The sequence below is a fragment of the Copadichromis virginalis genome, linkage group LG10 (assembly GCF_057382275.1).
Source record: "Copadichromis virginalis isolate Kocher_CV1m ecotype Utaka linkage group LG10, C_Virginalis_male_GT1.1, whole genome shotgun sequence".
Taxonomy (NCBI): domain Eukaryota; kingdom Metazoa; phylum Chordata; class Actinopteri; order Cichliformes; family Cichlidae; genus Copadichromis; species Copadichromis virginalis.
In genome coordinates this window covers 15094170-15117342 of record NC_140627.1, presented here as the reverse complement: position 1 = coordinate 15117342, position 23173 = coordinate 15094170, and the positions used below count along the sequence as shown (strand labels likewise).

General features: G+C 40.4%; 1 protein-coding gene across 1 annotated transcript; it reads right to left on the bottom strand.

Moving 5' to 3' along the window:
* Window positions 1–7839: 7839 nt before the first annotated feature.
* On the bottom strand, window positions 7840–21492 carry arhgap31 (Rho GTPase activating protein 31). Its single transcript, XM_085470106.1, has 12 exons — window positions 20960–21492; window positions 17534–17636; window positions 17013–17157; window positions 15726–15808; window positions 15494–15601; window positions 15257–15393; window positions 14960–15167; window positions 14740–14861; window positions 14467–14514; window positions 13626–14258; window positions 13378–13526; window positions 7840–13068 (listed from the first exon to the last, which is right to left on the bottom strand). Exons 1-12 carry the CDS (start codon window positions 21057–21059, stop codon window positions 11068–11070), a joined length of 3837 nt encoding a protein of 1278 aa, XP_085326232.1. The 5' UTR covers window positions 21060–21492; the 3' UTR covers window positions 7840–11067.
* Between the last annotated feature and the right edge of the window lie 1681 nt (window positions 21493–23173).

The following is a 23173-nucleotide window of genomic DNA, read 5'->3' as shown; positions in this document are numbered from 1 at the left end:
ATAATTAGTATCTATGCATGCATTTGTGATTTTGTTTGACCTTCCCATTGCTTACAGTACAAAAAACCAACCATTTGTACACATATGTACTAATAATAATAAAAAGTGAGTGCAACACTGCAACCCATCACCCCGTCGTTCAGTGGTCGTTGATCAGTGGTCCATTGTGGCACCATTCAGAGCACTGGTACAATAGTACCAGCAAGATATGGGAAGACATTGCAAATGTACTTGGATTTTAGGTTGCAAGCCACCCAAAACTTGATCCCAAACTTGTCAGGTTTACTTGCAATATACTGCAGGAAACCCGTCACCCCGTCGTTCTGTGGTCCATTGTGGCACCACTGATCAACGACCACTGAACGACGGGGGTGTGACCCCGCTGATCAGTGTGACCTGACCCCACTGATCAATTGTGATCAAGGGTATATATATGATACAATCTCACTGCACTTAGCCTAACCCTTCATTGCCCTGAAGAATCCTGTGGTGTACGGACCTCCTCTCCAAGGAAAGAAAATGCAGAGAAGACTCACCACCCAGCAGGCGTTGGAAATGATCCTGGCGGAAGTCGACCCTTGTGACTCGGATGGAGAAGACCTAGAAGTTCAGCCGGATTCGGACTCAGAGCTGTCTGATCAGTCTTCCGGTTAGTTTCATTTCATGTTATTTCCTTTTTCATTTCAAGCAAGGAAGTGGATGTAGTTAGTAAGTAAGATATTTCAGACATTATTCTGACACAGAGGAGGAGATACTGGAATTATAATTAGTATCTATGCATGCATTTGTGATTTTGTTTGACCTTCCCATTGCTCACAATTTGAATTTGTTCACACTGCAGATGAGGAGACTGCTTCTCCACCGAAAAAGAGAGCTTGTTTGGGGACTGAGACAGCGAAAGATGGCACAGTGTGGCGTGAAGAACATGTGGGGACCCGTCTCCCTTTCACCCCTATAGAACCGTACGCTGCAGATGGAGAGCCAACGGCTAAGGCCAGGAGAAGTATCTTGAGTCGCCTTCAGAGCTTCCTGTGTTTCATCACTCTTGACATGCTTCGTAGCATTCAAGAATGGACTATTCAACATGCACAGCAAACGGAGCATGTTTGTTGGTTCATGGACCTCCCTGAACTAATGGCATTTATTGCTATTGTCATCTTGCGGGGGGTTTACAGGGTTCCATCTGTAAATGACTGCTGGTCAGCAAACCTGGGAAACCCACAGATAATTGGAACTATGGCACGAAACCGCTTCCAAGACATCATGCAACACCTACGCTTTGATGACAAGTCCACCCGCTGTGATCGAGCAAAGACTGATAAGTTCGCAGCAATTTCCAGTGTGTGGGGATCATTTGTCACCAACTGCATCACGTGCTACAACCCTGGTCTACATATCACCATCAATGAACAGCTTTTCCCATCAAAAACTCGGTGCAGTTTCCTGCAGTATATTGCCAGTAAACCGGACAAGTTTGGGATCAAGTTTTGGGTGGCTTGCGACCTAAAATCCAAGTACATTTGCAATGTCTTCCCATATCTTGGCAAGGACCCCAATCGTCCCACTGGGGAGAGACTTTCCGAAAATGTAGTTATGAGGCTGATGGAACCATTCCTGGACAAGGGCAGAAATGTTACCACTGACAATTTTTTCACATCGCTTTCACTTGCGCAAAAACTTCTTAGACGGAAAACCACCATCCTCGGCACAGTCAACAAGATTCGCAGGGAAATTCCTCAATCCACTAGACAGACAGATCGCAATGAATTCACCACTCAGGTATGTTGCAGGTCTTTTGTGGTTCTATGTTTATGTGTTTCATTGTGTGTAAAAGGGCTATGGAATTAACAATTTATCTTATTTCTTAGGTGTTTTCAACCTCTGCTGCCACGCTGACGGCGTATGCGGCCAAACGGAAGAAGACAGTATATATTCTTAGCAGCATGCACAGCGTGGTTCAGACCGAAAACACTACCAAAAGGAAGCCAAACACTGTCACCCTTTACAACAAGACAAAGTGTGGCGTGGATGTGATGGACCAGATGGTTCGGGAGTACACTGTCCGCAAAGGAACACGGCGCTGGCCAGTTGCCGTGTTTTATAACATGATTGACATGGCAGCACTGAATGCACATGTGCTGTATCAAGAATGCACCGGGACGAAGGAAAGACGGGTGGACTTCCTGGTAGCCCTTGCAACCGAATTGGCTCACTCTCATGTAGCTGCGAAGAAGGAAAGAAAAGAACAGTTGCTTCGGACACAACCCTCCACACCGAGCCCTGGAAAAAGGGCCACGTGTCAGGTCAAACACAGATGCAAAAAAAATCAGGCCACTGTGCGATGTGTTCACTGCTACAGGTACACATGTGGTAAATGCAGGCGACAGATACCGTGGCAGTGCCAGGATTGTGAGTGATTGCTGAAAATGTTGTAATGTACTCACTCAATTTTTGTTATTATTTGTAAACATGTGTACAAACGGTTGGTTTTTTTTCTATTTTCATCAATAAATGTCAGCAACAAAGGACCTACATGTGTGTTGAGTTCTCCCTAAGATGGCATACTGAAACACTCCAAGTGTTTGCAAGTAAACCTGACAAGTTTGGGATCAAGTTTTGGGTGGCTTGCAACCTAAAATCCAAGTACATTTGCAATGTCTTCCCATATCTTGCTGGTACTATTGTACCAGTGCTCTGAATGGTGCCACAATGGACCACTGATCAACGACCACTGAACGACGGGGTGACGGGTTGCAGTGTTGCACTCACTTTTTATTATTATTAGTACATATGTGTACAAATGGTTGGTTTTTTGTACTGTAAGCAATGGGAAGGTCAAACAAAATCACAAATGCATGCATAGATACTAATTATAATTCCAGTATCTCCTCCTCTGTGTCAGAATAATGTCTGAAATATCTTACTTACTAACTACATCCACTTCCTTGCTTGAAATGAAAAAGGAAATAACATGAAATGAAACTACTGTTTTTATCAATAAATGTCAGCAACAAAGGACCTAGACTCATGTGTGTTGATTTCTCCACACTCACTGCGGATGAGGAGACTGCTTCTCCACCGAAAAAGAGAGCTTGTTTGGGGACTGAGACACTCATCTGCAGTGTGAACAAATTCAAATTGTGAGCAATGGGAAGGTCAAACAAAATCACAAATGCATGCATAGATACTAATTATAATTCCAGTATCTCCTCCTCTGTGTCAGAATAATGTCTGAAATATCTTACTTACTAACTACATCCACTTCCTTGCTTGAAATGAAAAAGGAAATAACATGAAATGAAACTACTGTTTTTATCAATAAATGTCAGCAACAAAGGACCTAGACTCATGTGTGTTGATTTCTCCCCCAATCCCCTCCCTCCAGAATTCCTAGGTAACGACCCAATATACATATGAATGACTAGCCAATTTAGCTTCCACTTCCAGCATTTGACTGCTCTCCGGCTTTTAAAGGTAGAAACGCAAAATGATGACTCCGCGGGGGTCTAAGGTACTACCCCGAAATGACTGCTCTCCGGGGGTGTAAGTGTTAAAAAAAGAAACCCAGTCTTCTAGGAAAAAACTAAAATGCTCTCCTGGTGAAAAACGAGTGTAAAATCAGTGTATGTGTAATTTTCTTTTTATTTCAGTTTAAAATAAATATTATGTTATAAATAAAAAACGTCCAAAAAATCAAACTATGAGTTAGGTGTATAGTTCCATATTTCTTTGCCCGTTTTACGCACCGCAACAGCGGCTGTTCTTTAGAGCCTTTGACTGCCCAAGTCATATTTATTAGGCTGAATAGGCTTTAAATTATATTTACTCCGTATAAACGTACTGCTAGAGTTTTCTAAAGAGACTAAAAACTGTTCCTAAATTGCGTACAGCACGTTATCTGCATCAGCGTGCCTTATTTGGATGTGAAGTTCCACTTGTAAACTTTCATTTAATTGTTCACTTAACCATTTTAACAAAACTCTAATATTTGCATTTGTTAAGATATGGGATTAGACCATTTTGTTAATTGCACCATAGAGCTCCATTTTGCTCACAACGTCCTCTGCAAAGCGCCCTTTATCCATTCAATAGCCCGGGGGTATGCGCCCTGGGGGAGCTTATACGCTCGGTGCTTCAAATGCTCAATTTATTTATTCTTAATTTTGTGCCGATCAATTCATTGAAGCAAAAAGGACTACGGTGTCTTTTTAAAAAGAAGAAAAGGGAATTGTGGACGTAACCTTGACGGAGCTGAGGAGAGGGCTCCCCTGACGCTGGAGAGCCGCTTGAGTCAACAGGCGCCCATCTAGCAGACTCGCCCTTGTCTTTATTCTGGCTAATTTTTTATTTACGGCTTTTCTTTGACATGTCTCTTATCTATCAGATTAAAAGAACAGCTTGTAACAAATCAGTCTGCACGATTTACAACAGCATTAAAAGGGGACAAAGGGAGCAGGCAGTCAGTACCTGAGAGTCTGGTAGACGGCGCGGCGCTGCAGCTGATTCGATGGTTTGAAAATACGCACGAAACAAAATACTTGAATCCTGAAAAAGAGCCTTTGTACGTTTCTTTAGAAATCAAGCAATTCTGCATGACAAAGGACAATTAATAAGCCGTCTTTTCACGACCAGCAGCTGGTTTCCCCGTCAAGGAAAGTTGGAAAAAATTCAGACTGAATGCGCGCAAAAGCCCTTTGCGCGCAGACAGCAACCCAAGGTGACCCATTTGGCACAGTTAAAATAACCAAGCCGAGGTAAAAGCGAGGGAACTGTCAAAAACATTTAAGCTGAAATATCTTGAAATTGCAAATCCCTTTATGTGGAGGGACGCTGCCGATGTGGGTTAGTCGTACAAAGGAGGTGGTTAAGTTGGAGAGGCTTTGGAAACGGACACGTGGCTTCTCAATGAGAGCTCTTTTGGACCCGCGTGGCTTGCTGTGGCACTGCACATTCAACTACTTTAAACTTATCCAGCTTAGTAAAAAGTGTGTAGTAAATCTTAACAAGTTAACTCACTAACTTTTTACAAAACAGTTTGTAAACTTTTACACACTTTAAGGTGTTTATTTACTCTCGCCTTAAGAAATAAATACAAGCTGTTCCACACTTCCAACTTGGTTTATAAATGCAGAGTCCAGACTTACTGCTGGAAGGGGGGAAATGACTTCCAGTAGATAATTTTCAATCAGGACTTTAGTGATTTTAATACACTTTTAGCTTAACATTTCATCACTTGAGGATGTGAGGCGTTTTTAAAAGACTTGTAACAGTTTTTGTCAGTAAGCCTAAGGAACGCGTTTACTGATAAAACTATAGTGGGTTTGTTTGTGTGGTTATAAATGAAAAAAAAAAAAGGTTTAATTTTGCTTTAACATTTAGAAGGCAGAAAAATATTATCCCCGCAGTCTGCAGTCTATCACGGTTATCATTTTATATTTCGCTGCAGCTTCAACTAACATCTCGACCTGCACTGATGGACTGGAAATGGGTTCAGCTGCTCACGCTGTGTTATAAAATGAATGTTATTAAAAAAAAAGACAGAAAAAAAACCCCGCAAAAGCAACACGTTTCATTACGGAGCTGTTGTTGGTGACAAAGTGTGTTGAGCTTGCTGAAGTGGCAAGGAAGAAAACCGCTCGTCATTGCCTTGAACTCCGGCTGCATTCTGCTGCAACATTTGAACCTATTCAACTGTATATAATCTGTTTAACAGCTAATCAGCAGTGTAAGATGAAGGACTGGCACGCAGCTTCACTTTTCCTCAGTCGCCCCTCGCTAATTGAATATTCAATGCGCGCACTGTGCTCTGCTTGCCTTTTTCAGTGTGCTCAGAATACGCCTTTTTAATTCTCGGCCCATACACAAGCAGTGTCAAAGGTTGAGAAATAATGAACTGCTCAGACATGGAAGAGACCTCTGCGAGCGCCACCACTGACGCAACCTGAATGCCTCCGAGGATGATTTGTCTTTTTTTTCTGTCTAAATAGGTATGAGATTTGACATTTGGACAAAGAAACGTATTTGTTTTCTGTCGGCGTTTGACTGTGGCACCTGCACACAGGCCACTGATGTAAATATCAGACTTAGACATAAAAACTGGGGATAACAGAACTGTGCCGTGCGCACTGAGATGCGAAAAAGAAACATGTTGGTGTTGGTGGTGGCCTATTTATTATGTCTAGGTTAGAAAGAAGAAAAAAAATCAATTACAGTTTTCATTTGCTTTTGATGGTGTTAAAAAAGACTTGTGTGTCATTGCGTTTTAAAGCATTCTGTCAGTTTCTGTTCCAGGTAGTAGCAGAATTGTTGCTGAGATGCTGCTGCAGTACGTAGACCTTATGCTGTTACTGTGTGGGCATGCAGAAGGAAACCCTTTTTTAATAATAATAATAAAAAAAGGGGGTCAGGAGAGAGTACAAGCGGTTGTCTTTCCCCTAAAGACGCACAAACACGCGCAAAGTACACGCACTAAAAACACTCTGGAACCAAAGTGACAGACAACCCGAGTGATTCTCTAGGCCGACAGATAAAGGGCACCACACCTCTACCATCTCCATCGCCTTGTATGCCAAGCAGCTGAAACACTTTCACGTGCCTGGAGCGCACACTTTCTCCGTTTTCAGCGCGTTTGTCTGTTTGTTTGTTCCGCAGCTGGGTGGCTTGCGCGGATGTGCACTGTGAAGCAGGAGCGTCACCTGGTGGCAAAGCACAGAGCCAGGAGATTAAAATGGAAGCGTGTGTTCCACCAGGCTTACAGAGTTTTGACATGAAAAATCTCGGGGGGGCCCCTTACAGGAATACTTCTTATTCAGGCAGCAGCACCGGTCAGCTCTGTTATTCTCCTTTCAGGGAGCTGCTTTGAAAAGGAGAGGAAAACAGAGAATTCCTATCTAACCATCTACTTGTGAAGATTGGCACTAAGATCCAGATACATTTTTTAAGAAGGGCAGAAAAACAGTCAGGAGGGCACTCTTTAAAAACCTATTAAACTGTATTCAGCCTGCATGTACCTTTCAAAGTGATAGAGAAGCAATGGTGGTCTCTTACTGTAAAGTAGAAGATGAAGTTATCACCAAAAAGTTACAAAGTTAAAGATGAAGCGTTTGTTTCAATATTTAAAGCGAACTTGGTGTACTGATCCTTTGTGCCATGTCAAAGTGGTGAAAAGGAGCGTTACACAAAATATGTGCAGCACTCATGACTTTTACCAAAATCTCAGACTTGAATCAGCTTTGTATGGGTGGGCCTTGTTACAGTCATCACCGAAAACTTTGATGATGAAATAAAATAAACAACAAGCATCTGAAAATGTTTGGTGGGTTTTTTATGGAGTCTGTGAAGTTTTGAAATGAAAACAGAATTTGCTGGTGTTGCAGCCACTGGGTCAGGGGACAATTTACTGGATGAGAAAAGAACAGACTTACATTGGATATCAGCAAATTCTCGAGTATGTAAAAAAAGAGAAAACACCAAAGACAGAAAGGGGATCATTTCCAAATGTTTACCAATATAAAACAGCAGTGGTGAAAGATCACAGAGCTAGAAGCCTTTTGAAATAACAAAGAGCTGAAAGCTGTGATTCTGAGGGGAATTATGACTAAGAACTTAAGGAACCCAAACTTTTTCTTTGGAAAATATAGCCAAATGAAAAGTTTTCTTCCTTAAAATATTTAGAAGTATTTCTTTCTTTTGCATTTTTGGGATTGGTTGCTTTCATTGTCAGGGGGTACCAAAACACTTCATGCTGTCAAAGTGGAAACGTCAGTAAACTAATAATTAACAAATAATTAAACTCTAGCTCTGAAGTGGTGAGCTGGACATGCCGTGATTTAATAACAGTCATTGACACGCTGATTTATGTAATTTTTTTTTTTTGAACATTTTATTTTCATAGCTTTCTGTTGTAACAAAACTCATCTTATGTACATTACTTTAGGTGCCATAATCAGATAATTAAGGCAAAGCTCATCTCGAAGGCTCCCCCCACTCCATGATTACACGCAATTCAATCAATAATTTTCAGTATCAACAAGTATACATGAGTTACAAAGTAATTAAACACTATGACACGAATCACACATCCAGGCTGTCCAAACTACAGTATAAAAACACCGCAACTTTTAATTACATGAAGGACATCTTAAATACAATTTAACATACAAAGTGATTTAAAAAAAATTCTTCTTTTTTTGGGCTGTTCACTCAAAAATAGCAGAAAATGTAAAACGGAGATGGTGTTATTCGACTTTTACACAAAGCACCATTAAGATCCAAGCACAGTGAATACAGTCAGCACGCACAAACTCAAGCTCCAGTTTACTGTCTGACGAGCAGCGCTGATCACATCATCAGATGACCAAATAAAACCCTCTCATTAAATCCAAAGTGAAATCCATTCAATCATATTACAGAAAAAAGTGACACAGGAATTAAAGCTCTTAATTCATGTGCTGATAGAAATTTCCTTTTAAATACTTCTTTAAAAAAAACAAACAGCCACCAGCTCTTCACTAAGCCTGTCGTTGCATGTGTAATATACAGTATCAGGTTTACGTTAAGTCACGTGAAACTTCATAAAGGAATAAATAAAGTCATTTTCCTGTAAAGGATCAGGCTTGAGATCTGTATTCAGGCTATTGAGAACAAACTAGGTTGACACAAGTATGTAAAAAGGTCATAATCTCATGCGGTGCCATCACATCGCTCACGAGTATGGGACAGGTTTCTTTCCAGTGTCTGTATTCTGACATTTTTAGAAATGAGTGTACCAGAATCCAGACAGCGCTCCTGCAGACTCAGCTCTCTCCATAACAAATGACTAACCATCAGTGATTAGTCAATGCAACCCGTGGAGCTTGCTTACAGACCGCATAGAGGAGCAGAAATCGTAAAGGTATGCTCATCTGCTGTGGGTCAATTTTTCTTCAACCTTCAGCACATTTCTGCCTTAGAGTTAAATCAGCAAACTATTCGAACAATTTGGCCTCAATAAAAATCTTGTGGGCTGGATTCTTGACTTGCAAATTGACTGGATGCAACTAACAGATAACTGAAATGTCCATATTATTATCTCACTGTTATTGTTTATCCCATGCAAAAACATGTGACAGGGCGGGTATGAACACAGGACAAGTTAACGTATCCAGATGACTGTGGTGTTGTTGGATGACTCCAGGATAATGAGACTGATCACAAGCTGGTACATTGATGATTTCATTATATTCTACTATTTTTAAAAATTGAAGATAATTATTATGATCCATGATTTTAGAAAATGTACTCATACACAGATGTTTACATCCAACATCCATTTAAATCCTGAAAAATGAAATGATAGTAAAATATTCAACTTTATGGTGGAAAAAAGTGTTTATTGACTTAACTAAACAAAAATGAAATATGATTTTGCATAAATGAGCTCTCATTTGTTTTAATTTGCTTTTTTTGTATTGTGCAATGTATTTTTCTTTAATTTTACAATTCCCCAAAACTCATGCATCAAATATCCATTCACTAGGGGTTAAGAGGGAATATCTTCAGTTTTATACATTTCTTGGAATAATTATTGATTTAAAGCTGATCTTAATAAACTGTAAAAAGCTGCGTGTAAAAAAAACAAACCCATATTCTATCATCTGTCATATTTGCACATTGATAAAGCCACCTTGAGTTTATTGTATCATGCTTTTGTTGGGGCTGCTTTGCCCTTTTCCTCAGTGTCATATTTATCTATAAAGAACAGAAACTCACTGAATCAAATGGTCTAACGGGCTGACGGGTGAGCCGCGTCTACGGCACCGCTTTGATCGTGAGTTTCAGTTTTTTTCTTCTGGAGAAAGGCTCCGCGTCCCAAAGTGCAGAACAGCATTGTTTTAAAAAACCCAGCTTTGTTCCTGCAGCGATAACTCATGTACGCAAGTCATAGTATAGTTATTTTAAAATCCTACATGCTGCTGTGTGGATCCTCTAGTTTATTATTTATGTCTTCACTATGGTACATTGTGCTTATCTGCTGTCCATGTATTTCTTTAAATATGCGTGTGAGGATGGATTACCTACTTACTCCATACCAAACCTTCCTAACCTGACCATTTTGAACTAAGTGTACCTGACTTGAATATTTCCATTTCATATCTTTAAACTTCTCCATACTTCTACTTTACTGAACTACATTTCTGTTATATCAGACAGATACAGCTACTAACCCTTTTATGCACAAAAACATCTACTAATCAGTGCAACAGATATTCCCTTCGTTTTCTTTCCTACTTCGTTAATCATCTCCAGACCCCTCGGGTTTCACTTCTAACTGTGGTAGTAAAATGTGGTTTAGACACTGCTACACCAAATGACTCCATACAAGTTTAAAAGGGACATTTTTTTCAGAGGTCTGTGTTGCTGGTAACATTTTACTTTCATGTATAACTTGGATTTTGAAGCTGTGTATGGTTAAAATGGTACTTCAAGCCTCTGGATAAACAACCAGTTTTTCAACCCTGAGTTAAGATTTTGTTTTCCTTTTTTTGCGGTTTAAAAGGTCAATAGTGATTTTTCATTCATCAGAAAATATTTAGCACAGCTCACTATTCCATCTATGACAAAAGCTGCCCGGCAGCCAGTTTGCAAGTTGCAGTTTTAATAGCAAAAGGATGCTTTTCATACTTTCCAGTCTGGCAGTGATTCTCTTTGACAGGGTAGGATATATATCATAACATGCCTTGGGAATGAGACAGAATGTCTGTTATCCTAAAATGAATTTTACATAAATTTCCTAAATGAGCTAAAAACAATTAGATGACAGCAAATCAATCTCTAACACAATAGAGACCAAAATAATAGACTAATGGAGACTTAAAAAAAACATTGGTTGCAGATGTCACTCAAGGATAAATGGCACTCAGGCACATCGTGGCTTCCTTTTCCTCTTTCCCACTTACTTCCTGTTTTTAAACCGCCTTTCAAGGAATGTGTGAGTCATACAATTTACAACAGGTTATCATATCATCTTCCTTGGGATCTTGATGTATCGCATCTATTTACATACATGGTCGCTGAGTGGATCTCCAGTCACTCAATCTGCCTGTGGCTCCTGCTGTCAAATATCATCGACCTTCTCTGTGGCTGGTAGAAGCAGCTGGTTGACGTTTCCAGTCTCTGTCCGCTTTTTGGGATAGTCATTTTATTCTGAAGAGCGATCCCCTCTGTTGTCCTGAAATTTTCGGCCATCTCTTTAGAAAAGACATTCGCTGCTGACGCGTCATTCAGGCTCTTGATGGGTGAAAGGAGCTTGCCGTCATCCCCCGACGTCGGATAGTCCATGATGGGAAACGGAGGGCTGAGCAGGATAAGACTTTGAGGTCTCTGTCTGTTCCTAAAGGACGGTCTTTGTAAGAGGTTCCCTCTGCTGGGTCTGGGACAATCCACAAACACTTCCAGGCTGGGTGTGTGCCTCCTGGTTATCACAGGCAATTCTGGAGTGGATGAGATCTTCAAAGACTCGGCAGATTTCTCAACACTTGGCTGTTTTTGGAGTATGGGGGCTGGCTCTTTATTCTCCAGCTCCTCCTTTAGGTCTGACACGCTCGGAGGAGGTGCAGCATTGCTTTTCTCCGTGCTCACTTTAGGATTCTCCTTTTCTTGTTCCTTCACCCTGTCAAATTCATTCTCGGGTCTGCAGTGAGGTATCTGGCTGTACTGCACCTTTGGGGGGATGACAGGGACAGCTTTGGCCTGGCACGTTTTTATCATGAAGGCTGTCCGCACAGAAGACACGCTGACCGGGGCCGAGTTTCGCCGGAGAGGCGCCTGCCGATCGTTCAGAAACAGCTCCAACTCTGAGGGCAGCCCGTTGTTCACAGCTCCAGATGAGGCCATTAGCCCCCTCTGACAGGAGGAAAACTCTGATGAAGTACGGTTTTGCTGATTAGAAATGTCTCTGATATACCTATGTCCCAGATCCAAGTTAAGCGAACACGGCCTGTGTTTAGAAAAGCATTTCTCCTCTCTTTTCTCTGAAGCTGCTGCCTCATACGACATTTGTCTATTAAACCTCTGAGATGACGCTGTGTTCTTCGATTTTGTTGTGCTGCACTTTTCCGTTTGAGGTTGTGTTGTGCTATTGCTGTTCAAGCTCGACCGTGTAGGTGCCGAAGGAACGTACATCCACGTTGTTTCTGGTTTGCTGTTTGTAGTCTGAAGGAGGTTTCCTGGAGAGCATTCGGTGCTCCTGAAGAACTTGTTGTTATCAGCTTGAGGAGATGAGCTCTTCTCCACCTCTAAGCTCAAAGTTTCCCCGTGTGAGCTGAAGGGTGACAGGTGGTTAAATAAGTGCTCCAGATCAGGTGAGTGGAGTGGGCTTGTAACCCACTGCTTAGTGGAGCTAATATCCTCCCAGGGCTCCACCAGGTCCAGCTCCTCTGAAGTCCCTCCTTCATCATCGTCGAGGTTCGGCAGCTCCAGTGTGTTACGTTTCTCCTCCAAACACACTGGAAGCCTCTGAGGGATCTCCAACTCAGGAATCATAACTTTCTTCGCTCCATCACTGAAGGCATTTTGGTTCTCCTGAGGAATTTCGTGTTTGTGAGATTTGCTGTCTATATTATCTGCAACCACAAGAACATCCTCAATTCTTAAATGATTTATGACTTGGTCTGAACTGGCTTTCTTTGGACAAAGCTGGCTCTGCTTGGTGTAAACTGAGTTATCTTTGTTTAAGGGTGGGATTTTAAGATTCAGTTTCTTCTCTTTCTCATCCATCGTGTCAGTAGGCGGTGCAGTTTTGTGAAGAGACAGTAAGATGTCTGATTCTGAAGGCTGCTTCTTTGCGACGACTTCACAATCACTCCGAGAGGTATTTGAAGACTGCTCTCTACATAGCAAAGACAGAGATGGAGAGCTGCGGCTGCGCTTCGCCTTAACATCCATTGTTAACTTAGTGTTCACACAAGTGCTTGTTGAGACGTTAACTTGTTTAACATTTTCATCCAGCAGGTCAAATTCGGGTTCAGTTATTTTCAGTTCCTGGTTTAGGTCAGACCACAGGTCTTTGCCAGTAGAAGATCTCTTATCCTGGGAAGTTATAAGGGATAAGCAAGCAAAGATTAGCAAAGAGTAACAAATTACAGCAAATGTACATGAGCAAGAACAACTGGGTTACCACACTAAAACATTTCTGGTATTTTAAAGCAGTGTTATTGGGTCTGGTTAGTTCCTTTTTGTAAAAAAGGCTAAACCTGAGTAAATAACGTGACGCAAAATACTAATAATACTAGCAAATACAGTACTTATTCCTTAAAAAAAAATTAATTTCACAAATTATTATGGAGTGTTACACCTGAACTATAATAAAAGACAACATCTGTAATCGGAGATGATTACCAGTTGCTTCTCTGTGGGCAGGTTGTGCAGTTCTTTCCCAGAAGATGGCGCTGCATCTTTGCCTTCTCTTGCATTTGCAAGGGACTGCAGTTCCAGTTGAGAAATATTCCTCTCTCCTTGACCGTCTTGGACCATTTCTTTCCTTATATCTGAATAAAACATGTTTTTTGTTTTCATTGCAACCGGTTACACAAGTATGACTTTAGATGTGAGCAACAATTCACACAAAAAAAGGAAGATGGCCTTACCTTGTGACGATACCCTGGACGTCACCTCCTCTACGTTATTCTTCTCTGCTCTTTCCTGCCTCTTCCGTTCCAGTTGGGGGAAAGTGTTGCTCTTTCCACTGTTGCCGCTCTGCTCTGAAGTCTCTTTGCAGGGTTTCAGAGTAGCTGCTTTTTCTTTGCCGTGCCCTCTGCATGGCGTGCTGTTAGAGCTGATAACTGCTGACACACGCAGAGGTACAGACACAGCAAAAGGCTCAGATATGTTGACGGCTCTGCGCTGATGCCTCGGCGAAGACTCCAGTGGGAAGAAACTTCCTGGAAAGGAGGGTCGGGAGGAGCTGTTGTGTGAGGAAGCCGAGTACAACATCCTCCTGTTTTTTGGGGAGGTGGGCTTGTAGCCACCGAGGTCGTCACCTTTAAACACCTTGAGCTGCTCTGGCAGGTTTTTCTGAGGGGGCTCAGAGCCCTTCTGGTTCTCGCTGACATTCCAGCCACCCGTTGCCCCCCCAGTGTTCTTCCCTTTAAACTCCCAGTTTTGATCATGTTCGCTGATGTCACAGAGCGAGTCGGATCCCAGCGTTCTGGATTTTACATCCGGAATGAAAATACTGCCTGGTCCACCAGCTGGACTATTGCTTCCTGTTCTGTCATCATCTGCAATTCAAAGTCCAAAAGTGATAAATATTAGCATAAGAAAATGTCATGCCCTTTTACACACACGATTTCTGAGAACTACAGTATATGCAATGGTACTCTCTTATAACGAGGCAAAGAGAAAGTCTTTTGCTAAATTAAAACATCCAAAATTTATGCAGTTTGTTTCAGTTCCATGCAAATAGTTACAACAAGGTTTAAGCCCCACCTGTGTACAAGGACTCCATGCTCCTGGATGGACGGAGAGCAGCTTTTTCTGTAAGAAAACAAAAAAGAAATATTAAATTAACACTAACTAGCATGGGCTGGATATTCGCTTTAAGGCCTGCATAATTTTGAAACATCATTAAAGAAGGTCAAAGGAAAAGGCAAATCATGTTGTCCAACTGTTTCTAACTTGCTTGGCTGTTCATGTTGCCCGGTGGGGACGTATATTTAGCTAGTTTTCCTTTAAATAGTTCTCTCCTGTGGGAATCTTTACCTGTCATTCCCTGTGCTCTTATGAGCACACTGCCATTCCGGCTAAGTTTTCCCTTTGGGTCCAAAGACCTTCCGATGTTAAAGATAGACTTCCACTTCTTCGATTTCCCAGAAAACTTTCTCCTGACAAACGAAGAGAGAAGATTAAGCTCACTGGCATCTGTCACATGTCACAGCATCACAGCACTTTAAACACACGTGAGGCTGAGGCCAAATCTTACTTGTTGTCTGATATGTCTATGACGGTGTGATAGAGCGTGGCCGTGCTTGTATCAGGCAAACTGTTCTCTCGCTGGCGTTCTTTATGGAGAGGGTGGTCTGGACTTAAGGAGCGAGCCTGAGCTTCTTCCAAACTCATCAACTTCATTGGCCCACACTGGCCACTGATGGGGAGCGTGGCGTACTTTTCCCCACACTTCGAAACCGGTCCTGGAGAAATATAAAATGTTGTTTTTTGCGCTGGTAACTGAGAAAATGCTTCAGCTCAACATTTCTCCTCAGCAAAAGAAGTGTCATACCTTCTTTGACTTGAATTTGTTCACTGCTGAAGATCTGATCTGCGTGGTTTAAAATAAACTCAACCACCGACTGCTGTATCCGCACCTCCTGGAAAGCCATGTCTCCATTACCAGATGAAGCCTCAATGTCTTTAGATCTAAAAAAGGAAATACAAAAACAAGTGTTGAAACCCAACAGTAAAAACTTGCATTGACACTGGATGGCGTATAATGTGTCTCAACCACATCTAAACGCACCTCAGCAGATTTGGAGCCCACACCAAAGCAAGGTTACGTGTATGCATGTTTGTTTGGGTGCTCAGGGTAGCGAGGTGAGACAAGTGCTTTGCAAGGTACTCCAGAGTCCTAAGGATAGGTGAGAAAAAATGTGTTTTCACACTTATTTAAACACGATTAGTCAAACACAGTAAAGAGTTTGTCAGCAGGACGACTGTCACATCCATTAAAGTTTAAGAAGTTAAAGGTTCACCTGAAGTGAGCAGTCGGCAGTTCTTTGATGACCTTCTGAATGTGTAAAAGTCTCTCATGATCGTCCTGGACTGAGACCACTTCCTGCATGCGAACCGCACAAAATAATTCACGTCAGCCTAATTTTGTTACTTTGAGATACATGAACGCCAGCATTCTTTTAAGTATATGTTAGAGGAAGTACATTAGAAGATTGTTTGAATTATAGAGTACCATTATATTTTTAAAAAAGCATTAGCGTTTTCTCTGCAGCTCTCTAATCATTAATCAGAGAAAACCTTAATATAGCTGCAGAACGACTAGATTGCCCTGCACTAAAACAACATTGAACTTTCTTTTTCTTTTTTTTTTTATCTTAGATTACACTCGATATGATTAATGTTATAATTATCTGTAGGGTAAAAAAAAAATCTAGCTGTCAGGGCTGTTAGCCCTGTTAACAGACAAGCATAGGTTGGTATGTTTGCTGTAAAACGAATGCAGTGGAGCTTCAAACAGCTGAGCTTTTGTAAGTTGCATTTAACTCAAACAGTCAAAGTACAAACCGTCCACCTAAAAATAACGTTTTATGCAAAAAAAGGAGCAACGTTTGCAATCTGAAAGCAATTTAGCACCAACTTTGTTCTTTTAAAGAAAACAATAAAGTTTTCTAAACTGTTCTTATGATGTTTTTAGTGCACCGTGCGAAGGGCAGATTTTTCCTAAAACACTGGAGTCCTGCAGTTTTTCAGGAACCAGCGGCACGAAATGTATGAATGCCAAGGTATGCAAATGCCCCGTGAAAGTACACAGAACGCTGGGCAGAAAATATGATCCTGATCTTAGAGTTTGATATTCCTGTTTCCTTCTTTCCTACTTTCTTGCCTGCATTTTATCCAGAAAATTCACAAATGTTCGGTGCTAAAAATCTGAATTTATGAAGATGTGATTACACTTTAACTGTGTTTTTCTAACTTCGTTGTGCATCTTATGCAACAGTGAAACAGACAAGATGTTTTTCATCTTTAAATTAAGTTTTTTTCATGAGTAACACATTTTTTGGAAGTGGTTATTGTTGTCATTACTGTAAAATTACAGCTGTTATAAACATGAAAAACTCTTTATGAATAGTGTCATTAGGTCAAAAAATACCATTTAAATGCAAATTAGCCAATATGAAGCTGATATCTGCTAATTGTACCCTTGTGAGTGACATATGACCAGCTGAACGTGCAGTCAAACCACTTCTGTGTCACACAGGATCCCCCCTCCCCCATCACGACAGCAGATGTGACTTGAATGTACTCACGGTGAATTTGCTGTAAAGCTCATATGTGAGCAGAGGATTGGGTAGCTCCCTGAAGTACAGCTTACATAAGGAACCCACACAGTGGATGTCCTGGAGGTACACTTCCTTTGTAAGGTCAGGGCACGCCTCAGAACAAAATTCCTGCCTACACACAAACACACACACAGACTTAGCTGAATGCTTTGATTGTTTAACACCCCTGCTAACTACGATTGCAGAATGTAGCTGGTAAGATTTAAGTCTATTCAGTTGACTTGTGTTATTTTGGGGGGGGAAAAATCACCAGCAAAGATGCAAAAAAGATGCAAAAAAGATCTAAGGAAACACTTGCATAACGCAGATGATTTATGTGTGTTGTTTCTTTCAAGAAGAATACATACACCAGTAACTGTTCAGAGAAGCTGCATATAAACAGAGGCGATACATACAGACCATCAGGATTAGTCTAAGATTTTAAATCGTAATTCTTAGCATGTCATGTCTAATTGTTGCAAATCTTCAAAAAAGTATGGTAGGAGTACCTGAGACGCTGGATATTTGAGGTAACCCCCGACAGTCTGTAGATCCCGTCCACAATCCCATGTTTCTCAATAAACTCTGCACATTTCTTCAGGACCTGAGGAACTTCATTAAAGAAACAATGTTAATTGTAGAGAAACCTGAACGATTATATTTCATCGTGTTTCACCTTTTTTTTTTTTCCTTTACACATATCCACATTGCATTAATCGGAAAAGCAAGGGGAGGAAATTGCTGTACGTTTAACTTTCCACAGTAACAATGCATACGGTCGACTTCATGGTATGTGGTTTGTTCCACTATGACCGTTTTCGACTCCTTGGGGCTGGTGATTGTAGGTGGACAGGAAGTTAAAAATGGTTTGTTTGTTTCAGAGGAAAGTTGACACACCCAGTCCTTGTAGCTGGGATTACTTACGACATTTCCTCTAATAGAAAACGGCTTTTGAAATGTTACCACTGACCTGCGCAGCTTTCTAAACGACGGCACATCACCTTCTGAACACAACTTTGTCTTGCTCCACTATTTTAAAACCTTATGAGAATGGACTGCAACCATACGATCCGATCGCAGCTTCCCTTTAACTAATTATGAAAATAAAAATTGACTGCAAGTCACTTCCTGGGTCAGCTTACTCTTGCTTTAAAAAACTTCTGAATAATAGAAATGACCTCCAACATTTAATCAGATTTTTCATCTTCCGAGTTTCACGCAGATCAGCAAACTGCTGTCATTAATTATTATCATTAATTAACTGTGCATTATGAAGGTTTATAGAATGTATTTGACATGTTTATTTGTCGTACTTAAAGATGAAAGAATTTCATTAAGGCATTATTATTTTAAATGAGTATTTAAGGTTCCTATACTGACTTACAAGTCTTAAAAGTATATTGCTACTTATGACTGAATGTCAGTCCCCAACTTATTCCATTTGTAGTTATATTGACTGTACAGTAGTGTAAACGCTTGCTGATGTTAGCCTATCAGAAAACGTATGATAGTGGCAGGTGTTGAACTGTTTAACTGTGTCTTGTCAGTTTCATAGGCTAAATAGTCAAAGTGTGACAGGAAACTGAAAGCAGTGTCCGAAATCAACTTTTTGACTTATTGCCAAAGGAACTGGTAGCTTGGAAAAAAGCCATGCATATTTTTCACCACCACAGTTCCTGAAGAATTTCTTTTTCATAGATACTTACATATACACACTTGCCATTGCTGCAAAACTACGTTATTAGGTTGAATACAAACTTAAAGAAGAGGCCATAATATACTTTATTACAATATTGTGACATTATTGTGTTATGTTGTAAAATAAACACACTGCCCCATAGAAGGACAGACTTCTTTAGTCTCTACAAAGTTTAGTCTTTATACTTATCTTTATACTCACTCATTAACTACTTCCATATAGCTTAGAGAAATTAGCATTGGAAAAAAAATGCAACTTAAACATAAACACAGGTCTCAGGAAGCTAAAGGTTACATTCCAAATTAAAAGTCTACTCATATCTGTTGATTGGAAGGTGTTCTTTTAGGACTCTGACTGATAAGGGCTGAAATAGTAAAAAAAATAAAATAAGCATACCATGTTTTTGTTTGCCTGAAATAAAAGTTTGAATATAAAACAAATTAAAAAGTTTTAATCAACATTTAGCTTTTTTAGATATTGAATTTTATGTAATGTTTCAGTTTTTTTTCGTACAAAACGAATGATCTCGCAAACAAAACATAGACTGTGTCCTCAACAAAATGAATGCCTGAATATTACTTGCAGGAGTTAGTCTCTCATTCATCACCACAGACACCAACAATCTGCTATTTAAATTCTCTTCCTTCTGACTTAATTGGACTTTTAATAGCATGCTTGTGGTTAAATTCTGGACGATGAGGCACTCTGGAGTTTCCATTTTGTGCCTCCGCGTTTCCCGACTTAGAGAAGATTTCTGCCTCTCGCAGAAGGACAAAACGCAATTTGATTTTCATCTGTTTTACAAAGAAGCCTCGGAAACAGGATTTGACTGCATGTGGCAACAAATCAATACACGAAACTTTGTAAAAAACAGGTATTTGCACATCTTGCTACTGTCATCTTAAATGTTTCATTAAACACTGAACATGTTACAGAAACAGTTGTACGTGGACCAAAGTATTTGATGCTGTTATTTTACAGAGCCAACATCACATTCCTAATGTGAAAAACTGAAAAAAACCTTACTTCATCTAGACAGGAAGTGTATGTTTTAAACTTTCTTGGCATCAAATCAATATTTATTCATTAAATATTATCAACTATTATTTATCATTTGCTTTTTTTTTGACAGTTTAGATTAAAGTTAATCTTAAAAATGCAAAAGTTGAGAGTATTTTCTGTCAAATACCATTTATTGTAGATGTACAAGTGTGCTGAATGCATTATTGTCACTTGTGCACAACGCTGTGCTTTTAAAGCTGTTTCAGCACTTAACCATACCAAGAAGAGCAATACAGAAAACACTTTCAAATGCGTCAAAATATATAGGTTTTTGAGCCTTTACTCAACTTATCATCTATGTTGTGTTGCTGTGAGTTTGCCGGTTGCTCTCAGGGGTGTTCAGCTACTTTCATGGAGAGTCACTAAGAGTACAAAAGCCCAATATGCTTCCATGACATAGGAGTACAACCTATACCTCCTCCCTCACTTCCTGTGTTGAATACCCCGCCTTGCAGTGTGTCCACTGTAACAGGTCATCTTTAAAGTTACCCTCTGCGTAGCTATTCATATCTGCACGTGGGAGGGTTTTTTCTTCACTCTTTTCATATTTAACATATGATGTCAAACCTCGCATATGACGGTGGTGATAAAAGAACGAGGATGACATAAACGGACACGAAAAACCCCAGAAAGCTAATGAAAACCCGGTTAGTTGAACAATCTGTTGAATGAGTCGGGAAGTCTTTGTTTCTGGTCTGTTTTTCTTGGCTCGTTATTTTCTCACAGAAGCAGGGAGCCGCAGTCCTAGCAAGTCTTTTGGTAGGCACAGAATTACTCATAGGAACTATAGCCACCATAGGAAACTGACACAAAAATGTAAGAGCCACACCCAACGTCGCAAATGACCATTTAATTTAGTCAGTGGGTGAATGAATGACCTTACTAAATGTAAAAAACTTGGATACATACAGTGTGTATATGTAACTGCTGAACAAAGACTGTGTTTATTACATGAAGGAATGTTTTGTCTTCTACTCATACAATTTTTCTGTTAAAATAGCTACAACAACATAAGAAATGACTAGTAAAGCCTATTACCCTCATTATCTTCATTAGCCTCTATCTGTATGGGAAATACTTATTAATAGGAATAGTTTGAAGTTTAGCAACAGTTCTGGTAAAGTAGAATTAGATTTCAAGGAAGCAATTTTTAAAAAGAAAGAAAAGAGTTTACCATCTTGTCCTGAATTCTGGAGATGTTCTATCAGGTCACAGCCGAACGCATTTTCACTTCCTTTCTTCTTGGTCTTCTGCTTCGTCCCTTTATTCTTCATGTGGATCCAGTTAGTAGTCCAGATGATTAAAGCAAAAGGTTCCTTGAGAGCACACCGAATGATCCATATGACCTCAAGAAAGTTGAGTTAGTAGATCAAAAAGCAGCCACATAGAAATCCCAGCAAATAGCTCCCAAAAAATCTGCATCCGCTCACATTCTGTCTGACCACACTGCTGGAAGAGGAGAGGAGAAGTGACGTCACTTTTTAAACTTGAAGTCCTTTAGAGTGTTGTCACTTTAACAGAAGACCAAACACAAAAAAGACACGGTGTGACTGTTGGTTCTCTAGAATGTGGCATTATCTCTGAAAGCTCTGCAGAAACTGCGTTAGGATCCGTCGGTTTCCTGTCGTTTTTCTTTAACCCCCAACCAGTCTCGCTCTGCTCCTTCTTTCTCCTCCTCTTTTCCTTCATTCCACACTGTCTCCTTTTCTTCACAGATTCTCTGTAGCTAAGACGAACATGCGTCAAGAGGGGCAAGAACCCCCCCAATGAAGAATGGCCCTAGTTTTACACAGATTTCTCTAATTTCACAAATAAATACATTCACGTAAACGTGTTGATTTGTGGCAGTGGTATGCCTGGGATTTTTTAAATGCTGAGACTATGCAAGGGGAGGGATGTGAAGTTAAGGGAGTGAGAACAGCTGACACTTGTGTTTCTCTCCTAGTTTAGTAATTACTCTCTTCTTCTCTGTATTTTTTTTGATGTGCCCAAACCTGGAGCTAACGGGAAAACTTCTCTCTGCCTTCCTGAATGCTCCCAATGTATACAGTTTCCTGTGCAAAGAGCTCCGGCTCGAAAACAAAAACAGACGGGTTCTGAAGGAAGAGGGAAGTGGGAGTTGACTGAAGTAAGGGCCTGAAGGGCACAGATGGGAAATGGGGGGAAATGGGGAGGGGTGGCGTGGCGAGATGGACAACACATGGTTCTTGTTACTAACTGCTACATATGTAATCTTTGTCTTTTTCAGTTCAGTTTCTATTCAAACAAATAATGAATTAATGGCTAAAACACTGAGTCGTGTTAGTTATAGAATGTAAATGATTTCTATGTAATATTTTCCATGTAATACAAACACAATTGCAGGGGTCATTATGCCCAACTCCATAAATAGTGAGTCTATACATTCACCTGCCACAATATAAGGTACACCTTATATGTATTGGGTTGGGCCCTACTTTTGCCTTTAGAACTGCCTTAATTTTTCATGGAAACATTCCAGGGTTTTGTCCGTATAAATATGACAGCATCACACAGTTATTGCAGATTTGTCAGCTGTACATCCATGAGGTGAATCTCCTGCTTCTCTCCAGACATCAGAAGATGAGTACGCTGTAGCCCTAAAAGTATGGGCATGGTCAGCATAATATTCAGGTAGGCTGTGGTGTTTATGCTCAGTTGTTACTAAGAGGCCCATAGACCACTACACCACTGACATCATTATGAACTCTAAATCCACAATTTCTTGTTTTTCAGACTATTCTCTGTAACCCATAGAGGTGATTGTGTGGGACAAAATGCCAGATCAGCGATTTGTACAACAACCATTCTATGTTCAAAATGACTGAAATCAGCTGCTACCCCATTCTGATGCTCGGTGTGAACTACAGCAAATCATCTTGACCATGACTACATGCCTTAATGCGTTTAGTCACTGTGATATGATTATACCTAATAAAATGGCCAGTGAGTGCATTCTTGAGCGTTGTGGAACTCTGACGGTTTAACAGGGAAAATTACAGACCCCAAGAAACATATTCCGCAAATGAGGCTTGGAATTTTAAAGCCGTGAAAAACTGAATTTTCCATGAAGTGACATTTTTGGACATAATCGCCGATTCCCCCTGACAAACCACCGAGTGCAATGATTTATTAACTGTAGACATTTATCGAATTAAAACCATTTACTCCTGCCAGAAAAACATGCATATGCAGACACCAAAGAGCATGTTAAACCAGCCTTACGTAACTTGAAAAACTGATTTGGAGTAAAAGCAACTTTTTCCTATACAGAAATAAAAAGCTATAAAATAACAAGCTGCAAACCAAACATTAAAAACATAAGCCTGGTATCACTTTTTAATGGTAAACCAGATAGGGAGTAGTGCTG